Below are 11,110 nucleotides of genomic sequence, written 5' to 3'. Positions count from 1 at the left end.
GTGTGTGTGTGTGTGTGTGTGTGTGTGTGTGTGTGTGTGTGTGTGGAGAGTAGGAAGCTGGTTGTTATGGGGTCTGGACCCTGAGTGCAGGTCCCTCCCAGAGATCCCTGGAACTCCAGGTTCCTCTCCAGAGTAGTATCTATACTCTCCTTCCATCTCCTCCCCCATCTCGGGGACGCCCAGTGTCCCAAGCCAGAAGTCCGGAATCTTGAAACTCTGATGCTCTGCGGACCAGCTCTGGCCAGCCCTTCATCTCTGCGTATCTCAGTTTCCCCATCTTGACCGCAGTGATACAGATGCGGGCGCCCTAGACCGGCAGTCGTGGGCCGGCCCAAGGCTGCGCCGCTGGTTGCCGCCGGCAGGGGGCAGCAGCGGGCAGCGGAGGGCGGCCCGGCGCGGGGAGGAGAGAAGGTGGAGAGCCGCCGCGGGCCGAGACTTTAAATCGCCTTCATTTCCCCCAAATCCTTCCTTTTCCTCTCCTCCCCCTGGCCGGCAGGGAGGCAGCTTCCACCGCCCTCCGCGCGCCCTTGCCTGGCCCTGCTTTGCCTCCCGGGACCGCCAGTGGCCCGCCTCCAAAAGTTTGATCATCTCTCCCCCGCTCCCCCCACTGCCTTTTCTTCCTTTTCGCTGGGAGCAGAAAAAGAGCGAGGCAGGGGCGAGCGCCGCGCCGGGACTCCTGGGACCATGGGCCTGGCGCCGGCGCCCGCAGGGCCCCAGTCGCGCTGCCTGCCTGCTCTGGCGCCCCTGGGCGCTGGGCTGCGTTGGGGGCACTGGGGTCGCGCGTTCTGAGCCGGCCTGGCGCGGTGGGGCGGGGGGCTGGCGGCCCCATGGGCCGCGCCCACACTTGCCCCCCGGGCTCGGGAGCATGAAGTAGGGGCCGGCCATGGGAGCGGGATCGGCGCGGGGGGCCCGAGGCACAGCTGCAGCGGCGGCGCGCGGGAGGTGAGTACAATCTGGGGGACGCCACCTCTCCAGCTCCCTACAGCTCCAGCCTCGGGGAGGCTGGGGTTCCCCGCCGCGCCGGACGCCACCAGTGAGACATCGGCTTCCTGCCCCCGCCTGAGCCCCAGCGGCGCGGGCCACCAAGGGTTAACTCAGGCTGCGCCCCCCAGCCCCGCGCGGGTTGGCGAGCTGTGCCCGCCTGCCCCGCCCGTGGGCCGCCGGATCCCACTGGGGTGGGGGCCGAGCTGGGGAAGGTCGGTGCCGAGCCAGCCCCGGGTCGGGATTGGGGGTGGGTTGTGGCTTCTGGAGCGCGGGGCGGAGGGGGCTTTTTAGATGCTTGGGGAGACAAGGGGGAGTCTCCGTTTCTGCCTGTCTCGGTGTGTTCCGGTGTCTCGTGTCTACAGGTCCCGAGCCTGTCGTCTCCACTTCTGTTCGTCCTGGTAGATACGGTCCGCATGTTCCCAGATCTCCAGGTCTCAGCTTCGGCGGCTGTCTCGGTGTCTGTGTGTGTTTGCACGTCCCCAAGTTTCTAGAAATCCCCGCGTGTGTGTCAGTCTGGCTCTGTGTTTCTTTGCCGAGAGGGGGTTCAGGGGGCGGTCTCTGTAAGCCACTCCTGGGGCTTTCCCCTGTGAGGGAAAGTGAGAGCCAGCATGTCAGAGCAGAAAGGACCCTGGGAGATCACCAAGTCCAACCCCTCTTGCAGAGGAGGCCTGAGAGGGGAGACACTCTCCTGGGGAGACACTCTCCTAGCGAGCCGGATCCTGAGCCTCTGAGTAGGAGTCGTAAGCCAGTGAGCCTGCAAGAGCGAGTCACTGAGTGTGGGTGTGGGGGGAATAAGTGGGCTGCGAGCAGCCCGGGAACTGTGAATTGTGGCTGGGGCTCTTCGTCCAGAGCCACAGAACTTGCTCCCTTTCTCGCCTGCCCCCTCCTCCTAGGACACTCCCAAGAGGCTGGCCTGGGGTTGTAGCTCCTCCTCCCACCCTCCCCTGCCCCCTTGGAACTGGACTCAGGGGGAGGATTGCCCGCCCCCATTTCTTTCCCATGTCTTGGAAAAAACTGGCTGGCTGATTTCCCCCGCGACCCCCCTCCCACCACCACTGCAACACACAGCCACACAGTGCACCAGTAAGCACGCTGCTGACTCATTTTCTCCAGAGGACCCTGGACCAGGGCAGATGCCAGTGGTTGGGTAGAAAGTGGTGCCAGGCAAGCACCCCATAGTGGGGCCCAAGCTTTGGGTGAGTGGGCAGTCATGTTGCTTTGAGGCCCAGCCTCCGTGTTCTCCTCTCTGGTGGCCGCCCTTGCCACCGATGCCCCAGAGCCCGCGCTCTTTGACCTGCCTTCTGGGGCTGTACTCCGCCACACCGCTGCCCAGACCCCGCTGCATGGACGGTGTGGCCCCCGCCCTGCTGTCCTCTCCTTTTCTCCTTGCACTTGCCCCACACCCACATCTGCTTCCACAGGCCCAGCTTCCCTCAAGGCTCAGTTCAACAGCCATCCGTTCCCCTGGGGGCGCCCTGGAGGGGGGCTGCCCGCCAGTGGCCCTCTCTGACCACACTCACTTGGGACTGTCCCCATCTCCCACCTCTGTGGCCAGGGCCCCCTCCCGAGACCCCACAGGCTGACTTGGCACCAGAAGGTGTCTGTAATGAGCCAGGGTGAATCTTCACTCTGCTGCCACCTTGGACCAGCCACAAGCCTCTGCTTCTCGTTTTTCTCAAGCACAAAATGGGCACCCGAACTCCCAGCTAGCAGGGTTTTATGAGGATTCACGAGTTTGTGCTTGTGAAGGGCGTAAAATTGTGCCTGGCATGTAGTAAGTGCTCAGTGAGTGGCAGCTGTTCTTTCTATTATTCTGCACTTCGAATGGGCATGGGAGTCAACTGGAAAGGTCTGGGCCACATCCTGTCCAGACGGATGGCCGTCTGTGTTCCTGAGGAGAGGTGCAAGGTGTGAAGGAAGGAGCGGGGCGTGGTGTCTGGGCCAACGGACCTCAGCCAGTCTGTGGAGGCAGGTGGGGAATGTCCATCCTTTGCTGCTCCGTTTTCCTCTGGCCAGCTTCCTGCTCCGCTTCCCCGTGGGAGCCCAGCCCAGCCCAGCCCGTGGTTGACAAGGCTGCTTTCCTTGTGTGTTTCAGTTCCCTGGTCTCAGCTCTGAGCTTTCAGTGGAATTTGAAGCTGGTTTGGGTCTCCGAGTCTTCCCAGGTCACCAGGAGGGAGGAAAACCCTTGCAAACCAGCGGCAAGACTAGGAATAATGACCACACTCCTTTAGCAGAGCAAAGAATACTGATTCCTTCCTCAGGGTGGGGGAGGGGGGTGGGGGGCTGTGTGGTCAGGTGTGGGGCCAGGCCATCTCTCCCCAATCCAGTTCCCTGATGCGTGGCTCGTCTTTCAGCCACCTCTTGTCTCTTTGGCCCCTGTGCTCTGGTCTTCCCGACATTCTGAAGCCCCGGCTTCCCCAAGCCGAGGAGCCAAGGCCCACAGTCAGCAGTGAAAACAGAAGTCTGGAAGAACAAAGCTCTGAGCCAGCACAGGCACGAACGTTATTAGCAGTAGCCTAAACAGGATTGGAACAGGAGCAGAAGAATCGGCAGGGCCTCCCTCCGGGAGCCAACTTTCCAGGCCTGGGAGCTTACATAGAGGGCTTCTTGGCTCCCTGGGCTCCGTCTCTGTTACTGTTGGTGAAGGATGAGACTCGGTCTCTGACGAGTAGGAAGTCCCTGTAAGTCTCCAATTCCATCTCCCTGAGAGAAGTCAAATGGAAAAGACTGTCACAGTAGCGGAGTCAGAGGCTAAGGGTCACTTATATGTGTGGGTTTGGGTGAGTCACTGCCCCTCTCTGGACCTCAGTGGCCCGTCTCTGCAATCAGACTTGGGTCTAGAAGCTGGTCTCTAAATGGTCTACAGGGACCTTCTTCCAGGCCCTAGTCCCATGCTGTGTTTTTGCTGTCTCATGGGTCAAGTGCACACAGCCTCCATGTCTCAGAGAGTCAGATGCATTTGTCAAAGGTGGAGGAATAGAGAAACGGGCCTTCCAGACTGAAGGCTCAGTGGGAAAGCAGGGTCAGGAAGCTTTATTGGAGAGAAGATGCTGGTTCTATTTCCCAGTGGGTCTTTCTTCCTAACTTACCTTCCTGTTCTCTACCGCCTAGTCTTCTTGCTGTAACCACAACAGGAACATTGACTCTGGACACACACGGTTTTTTTGTCTACCTGGCCTCCCAGTATCAACTTGGAAATGTCCAAAGAAGGGTGGGTGTGACATCAGGCAGTGAGAGGGCTGGTTCCTGGAAAGGACTGGAAGGAGAGGATGGAAGGAAATGGAAGGGGAACTAGTGAGGTTGTAGGAACTGCAGGAAATGCAGGACAGTGACTTCTGAGAAGGCTTTTTCAGGGGAAGCAAGTTCCCTGGCCCACTGAGCACTGGGACTACTGACTGACAGCAAGTGTGGCCAAGCTCTTTTCTGCAGGACTTCTCAGTGCCTTTAGCGTACAGTAGTGCTCTGGGAACTGCTAAGACCAGGGCATGGGAGACAGCCCCTCCCCCATACGCCTGACCGCAGTTTCCTGGTGGATGTGGGGAGTAGTATACTGAAGAATCAGGACTCCAGAGCTTGCCCAGAGTGACCGTGAGCAAGGACCTGCCCTCTCTGATCTTTGCTTTTTGTCCAGTCAAAGCTGCTTAGTATTTCTCTTCAGGGTGGATGAGGCTGCCATTCTCTGGCAGGTCATGCAATGGGGCAGGCCACCACTCTGCACGCTGACCTTAGTCACGGTGGTGGCTGAGCTGAAGGTGAGGCCCAGGGAGGCAGGGAGGAATGGCCCATGAAAAAGACATTTTCCAGGTGGCAGCAAATTGGTGAAGGTGAGGAAAGGCTGAGAACCAAGCTGGAGCAACAGGGGACCTGCCTGTATCAAGGCTTTGGGAGGACACTTGGAAGTCGAGAGTCCTGTCAATGCAGGAGGTGACTCCCAATCTGGAATGTAACACTTGCTTGGCAACTGACCAGGCAAGAGAGTAGTGTTATATAATCGGAGCAGCATGTGGCATGTGCAAAGGCCCTGAGGCTGGAGAAGCCTTCCAGGAGCCACCAGCAGACATCCTTCATATCTCATTGACCACAGTTAGGTGACACGCAGGCCTTAACCTGCCACTGCCATGGCAATGAGATCCCCAGGACTGCCTTCTACTTATCCAGATTCCCCCAGTTTCCCCTGAAATCTGTGCCTCCCTGAACAAGCAGAAAGGGGGTATGATTGTCGGTTGGTAACCTCTGGTTTCTTTCACATTGCCCAGGTCAGGATTATTGACCTAAGTGCAGTTAAATGGAAATACTTGTTATTAAATCACAGGGTGTGAGCTGGTTTTCCAAGCCGCCCATGGGACTAGGAAGAACCCAGGGCTCCAGACAACACCACCAGTAGATGAGTTTCCTGGATTACGTGGTTCCCCAAAGCACAGTATCAGGGTTTCCCTCTTGGAAATGGATCCTGGGCCTGTGTGTCCCAGCCTTTGGCTTTGCCACCGCCTGTCTGGGCGCTCTCTGCCCACATGCCTGGCCACGGGCCTCCCTCCCCTTTGCCTGCTTGGGAATCAGATGCCCTGGGTGGCTCGGGTATCACCAGTGGCTGCTCCCACAGGAAGGTGAAATCAGATCACTGCCTTTGCCCATCTTGGCAGGAGCCACCAAGCAGGCTGTTAATTAACCCTTCCGGGTCCCAGAGTTCTGGAACGGTCTAAGGAGTACTTCTGTAACTGGCTGCAGGCTGAGCCCTTGACACCTATGAGCTCATTTAATCCTCATGCCTGCCTGGAAGATAAGGAGTGTCAGTCACGCTGCAGAAGAGGAGACAGGCTCAGAGAGGCCGAGTGACTCATCCAAGGTCACACAGCTGGTGGCAGTGGGGCCAGGTTTGCATCTGGTTCTGTTTAACTCCACACCATCTCTTTTTTTCTCCCATTTTCCATCAGCATAACGCTAGATAGGCAACTTCCTGCACGCAGCACTGGTCCTGGTGAAAGGGTCTCCCCTCTCTGCCTTGGGGGTAGAAAGCGCCCCTCTTTCCTGCCCTTTGAGGACATGAATCATCCAAGCCAACCATCCTGGTCTTCCCACTGGCCAAGTACATGGGGGAGATTGGGGTCCAGAGCGGGTAGGGGCTGTTGTCCAGTAAATGAGCCACAGACTTGAAGCTAGAAACTGGGGCTCTCATGCCCAGGGCAGGGCTTCCTGCCCACTCTTACCTGCTGTGTGACCGGGTTTATGGATCTGTGAGAAGTGAGGTAGTATTTGTGCTGTGTGTGTGGGTGAGGCTGTGACTGGAGACCCAGGAGTGGGGGCCACGTGAATGGGCCCCCAAAGCCTGCCTGCTGCTTCCTGAGGACGAGGCCTAGTGGGCCTGGGCCGGGGTGACCTCCCAACCCCCAGCCGGATCTGGGCGCATGGACTGGAAGCTGATGCTGCATTATCTTCCTGTCTCTAGGGGGTTTCTCTTCACCTGGATCTTGGTCTCGTTTGCCTGTCACCTGGCCTCCACCCAAGGAGCTCCTGAAGGTAATCCTTTTTCTCTTTGTCCAGGGGGAGACAAGGGAGGCCTGCAGGGACCTGGGAACTTGGGTAGGAGATATTCACCACCCTGACTGGAATTCACTGCCTCAGTTTTCTCATCAGTAGAATGGAGCTGCCCATGGGCAAATTACTTCTGGGCTTCAAGGAATACACTGGAAGTTTTGAAAGTGCTAGGAAGAGTTAGTATAGAAGTTTGAAAGGGTGGCCCCTTTGCTCCCGTTAGGACAAAATTTGAGTAAGTTGTCGAGGTTCCTAAGCCCTTGGTTGTCCTCCTCCTGTGTCCCATGGTTACCCCAAGAACCGCTGAGTGGAGCCCCGAGCCCATAGTCACCACGGTCCAAGCCTATCGTCCACCCTCATCTTCCTGTGAGAGACCTGGCTTGCCCCTGCCCTCCCTGAGGAGCTGTCCAGGGGGCAAGGGAGGCGGTGGGCTGGCTGCACAGCTGCCTGTGGAAACCGAAACCTCTCCCACATCTGTTTGTCAAGCAGCCATGATGCCTCTGGAAATGGCGGCCCTCCCCACCCCACCCTGTCGGTCCATGTGCGGGGCAGGCAGCTGGCACTCCTAGAACCCTGTGGCTTGACCTGGCCGCTGGGCAGGGATTGGGCCCCTGAGAGGGGAGGGCTGAGCCCGGAAGAGAGTCCTGCTGCCCGGCAACATTTTGTGCAAACGTCATATTTTCCAAGCTTGCTGTTTCCCCCATAAAGTAGGTGAACAGCTGTCCAGAGTCCTGAGTCAGGCACTGTAGGGCTGGGGAGGGGCTGGAGCTGTATGCAGCCAGGTTTATGTAATAAAGGGAACTTCCTGCGGCCAGTTGGCTGGGTCCTTCCCCCTTGGTGCCCTCGTTCCCCTGCCCGTTAGCTCCTCGCCCCTGAGGGTTCTGGAGGTGTCTCCACCCTGCCTTCCAGCCGGCCCAAGGAGGTCCAGTGCAGGTGAGTGTGGTTTAGAACTAGGTTTGTGGAGCCGGGCAGTCGGGGTTCAAGCCCCCACGCTATAAGCTGCGTGACTTTGGGCAAGCTATTAGAGTAACTTTTCTGACCTTCATCTAGACGGAAAAGCGAATCCAGCTCAATAAGGCCTGTGAAGTGCTCGGCATGCCGTCAGTGCTCAATAAATGCTCATTTTTGTTATGCTCGAGCATAAGAATGTTCATGGTAACATGGTTGATGTTGCCATCTGTGGGGTCCATAGAACCAGCCATGTGCCTGGCCTGATCAGTTGTCATTTCTGGGGCTGGACCGTGTTCTGAAGGGAGAGCTACGTGCAGGTCTGGAGGTCTCCCGGGGTTTCCCAGGTAGGACAAGCAGGGGAGAGCAGGCGGCTTCTGGTCTTCACGTCTTCTCCATCACGTGGTCCCTCCCTTATTTAAATTGTTTGTCGCGAATAGCGTATTGTAATGAGGGTCTCAGAGATAAAATGATACCTAGTGTGCTTCTACGAAGAACATCCTTACGTGGTGCTTTATTTGAGCTCACAACCTGGGGACAGAGGGAGCTGGCAGAAAGGGCTTGGGAATCAACCCGACGTAACAGCCTGGAGCTAGAGAAAGCTTAACTTTCTAAAAATTCTCTATGGCATTTGGAATAGTCCTGTTGCAGGACTGTTTCGCCTTGTCTTACAGGCAGGGAAACTGTGGCCTCGGGGTCAGGAAGAGACTTGCCCAGAGTTACTCAGTCATTATTCAGTCAGTGCCTAAGCAGGATGGTGAGGGGGAGCCATTTCATCTCCCTCCCCCCCCCCGACCCCCCCCAGCGATGGCGGAGGCATCTTGTGGCCTGTTTTATAGCAGAGGGGACTGGGGCTGGGAGCCCAAGCCCTAGAGCCTCGCCGTCTGACCCCAGAGCCTGTTCTGGAAAGCTTACACCTTGGGACCAGGCTTCTAGTTTCTGTAGCCCACCTATCTGTGTACCCGTCTGTCCATCTGTCTCAGCTGTCCACAGAGCGCCAGCTAAGTGCTAACATTTAGCCCCGGGCATGGCTCTCTGGCATCTCCTTCTCCGTGGGTGATGAAGCAGAAGCCCGCTGTGCTGGAGGCTGGTCGTTGGTCACTGAGCTCTGGGCAGAGGACCTAAGAACCCCATCTGACCCAGTTCCAGAGGCAGCCTCTCCTCTCGGCTGAGACAGAGCTTCAGAGCTGGCTTCCACAGACCCAGGCAGTCCAGCAACCGACCCAGCAGAAGCCAGGTCCGGAAGCCTCTCCATAAACACCCTGGGAGACCTCCTTTTCTCTGGCAAGCCCTGTTGACGTAATTACTGGGCGGATGTGACCTGGCCTGGCCAGGTCAGATCTGCAAACACCTCGCCAGAGGACAGAGCTTGCCGGACGCTTTGATAGCTTCCCGGCTCGCTCCCAAGGCACACAGGGAGGAGGGAGACATTGGACATTCACTCTCCTTTCAATTCCGCTCCCCCAGACTTTGGGGGTTGGGTGGGGAGGGGAGTAGGTGGGTTCCTCAAGGGGGGAGACCAGTCAGGCCCCCCTGGAACAGCCTTCGCAAGCTCCAGGTCAAGTGTCGCTGCCCCCACTCACAGGACAGCTTCCTGGCGGAAAGAAACCCGGGAGGTTGGGGGCCTTTCGCGATTGCAACGCTGGCTTAACAGTGACTATCATCATTTTAAGTATTGATAGTCATCACCTGAAAGTGCTTATTTTGTGCTGGGTACTTTTTTCAAGCATGTAGCTCACTGAATCCTCATAGCATCCCTCTGAGGCCGGTACCCTATAATCCCACTTAACAGATGGGAAATTGAGGCCCAAAGGCACAGCCAGCAGTTGGCTCCCATCTGTGATTTTGACCACTCCGTGCAAGGGCGTGTGGCCTGGCCCCGGACCAGCTCCCTGGGCTCGTGTTACGCTCGGCTGAATGAAAACAACCCATCTTTGCACTGAAGGGAGGGGTCTGGGGCTCGCAGATCCTGACCGTGTCCCCTCCCCACATTCCAGATGTGGATGTCCTCCAGCAGCTGGGCCTCAGTTGGACAAGGGCAGCGAGCGGCCGGAACCCTGCACCCCCGGGAGTCATCCCGTTCCATTCAGGCTTCATCTTTACGCAGCGGGCCCGGCTCCAGGCCCCCACAGCCACTGTCATTCCCGCCGCCCTGGGCACAGAGCTGGCCCTGGTGCTGAGCCTCTGCTCCCACCGGGTGAACCATGCGTTCCTCTTTGCTGTCCGCAGCCGGAAGCACAAGCTGCAGCTGGGCCTGCAGTTCCTCCCCGGCAAGACGGTTGTCCACCTGGGGCCCAGGTACTCTGTGGCCTTTGACCTCGACGTGCATGACGGGCGCTGGCACCACCTGGCCCTCGAGCTGCGCGGCCGCACCGTCACCTTGGTGACGGCCTGCGGGCAGCACCGCGTGTCCCTCCCGCTGCCTTTCCGCAGGGACCCAGCATTTGACCCCCAGGGCTCCTTCCTCTTCGGCAAGATGAGCCCACGTGCAGTCCAGTTCGAAGGTGCCCTGTGCCAGTTCAGCATCTACCCAGTGGCGCAGGTCGCTCACAATTACTGCACCCAAGTGAGAAAGCAGTGTGGACAGGCTGACACATACCGGTCCCAGCTGGGGCCCCTCCTCCCCCCAGACTCTGGCCCCCCCTTCGCCCTGCTAGGCCTGGAGAACCTGACTACTGCCACAGAAGCTCTGGGGTCACGACCAGCAGGCCCGGCGCCCAGGGTGACTGTGGTGACTGCTCCACCCGCCAAGCCCCTGAGGACTCGAACCCTTGACCCTCAGCAGTGGGTCGCAGCGGGAGCCCCAGTCCAGACCCCACCGTCCCCTCCCAAACTGTCCTCCAAGAAAGTACTTCCTCCTGCATCCCCAGCCTCTCATGCCAGCTCCACCAGGCCTGTCCAGTCACTTCAGAAAAGCACAGCTACCCAAATCCCCAAGAGTCACCCCGACAAGTCTTCGGCCCCTTCTCCTTCAACCGTGCCTGTCAGAAGCCCCCGTCTCCCACAAAAGGCAGCTTCGTCTGCCTTCACAAAGTCAGCCCCACCCACCAAGAAGCCAGTGCCACCCCCTTCCCACCCAGTTCCAGCCAAAGCCTCCCGTCCCCCAAGGGAGCCCCCCCTGAGGAACTCTGTAACACCCAGACCTCCCCGACCCAGCTCCCAGTCCCTACCTCGCACCACCGGCTCCTCAAAGAAGCTCCTTCCCGCGGTGGTCCAGCCTGTGGCTAAGACGAGCAGTGGTGCCAGTGAGCCGGCCCCTGCCCATGCCAGCACGCACAGACCTCCCCAGGCCACTGCGTTGCCCCCATCACTTGCCCCTGGTCCTGCCTCCTCCCGGACCATCGGGCCACCAGCCTCAGTGATGTCTCCGACCTCAGTGCCTTCGACCCTGGCTCCGGGTTCAGTCCCCACTGGAAGCAAGAAACCCACTGGATCGGAAGCTGCAAAGAAAGAGCGACCCAACAGCGGCCCTGGGAAGCCTAGCCCACTCAGGCCTGGGAAGGCCGCCAGGGATGGGCCACGGAACCATCTGACCCCTGGGCCCAGCCCCCGACAGCTGCCGCTTCGCCAGCAGACCACCCCCGCCCCAGCCGTGACCCCAGCACGCTTGCTGGCCTCCAGCCCCCGGCCCACAAGCAGTGGCTACCCG

General features: G+C 58.9%; 1 protein-coding gene across 1 annotated transcript in view; it reads left to right on the top strand.

Moving 5' to 3' along the window:
• Nucleotides 1–501: 501 nt before the first annotated feature.
• Nucleotides 502–11,110, top strand: part of COL27A1 (collagen, type XXVII, alpha 1) — a 124,647-nt gene continuing 114,038 nt past the window's right edge. Inside the window, exons 1-3 of the mRNA XM_012721232.1 lie at nt 502–942; nt 6,428–6,498; nt 9,459–11,109. Coding sequence (XP_012576686.1) covers nt 884–942; nt 6,428–6,498; nt 9,459–11,109 — 1,781 coding nt within the window. The 5' untranslated portion in view covers nt 502–883. The remainder of the gene's footprint in view (nt 943–6,427; nt 6,499–9,458; nt 11,110) is intronic.

The sequence above is a fragment of the Condylura cristata genome, unplaced genomic scaffold, assembly GCF_000260355.1.
Source record: "Condylura cristata isolate star-nosed mole 26May11 unplaced genomic scaffold, ConCri1.0 scaffold00006, whole genome shotgun sequence".
Taxonomy (NCBI): Eukaryota; Metazoa; Chordata; class Mammalia; order Eulipotyphla; family Talpidae; genus Condylura; species Condylura cristata.
This window is presented reverse-complemented; position numbering and strand designations above follow the sequence as displayed.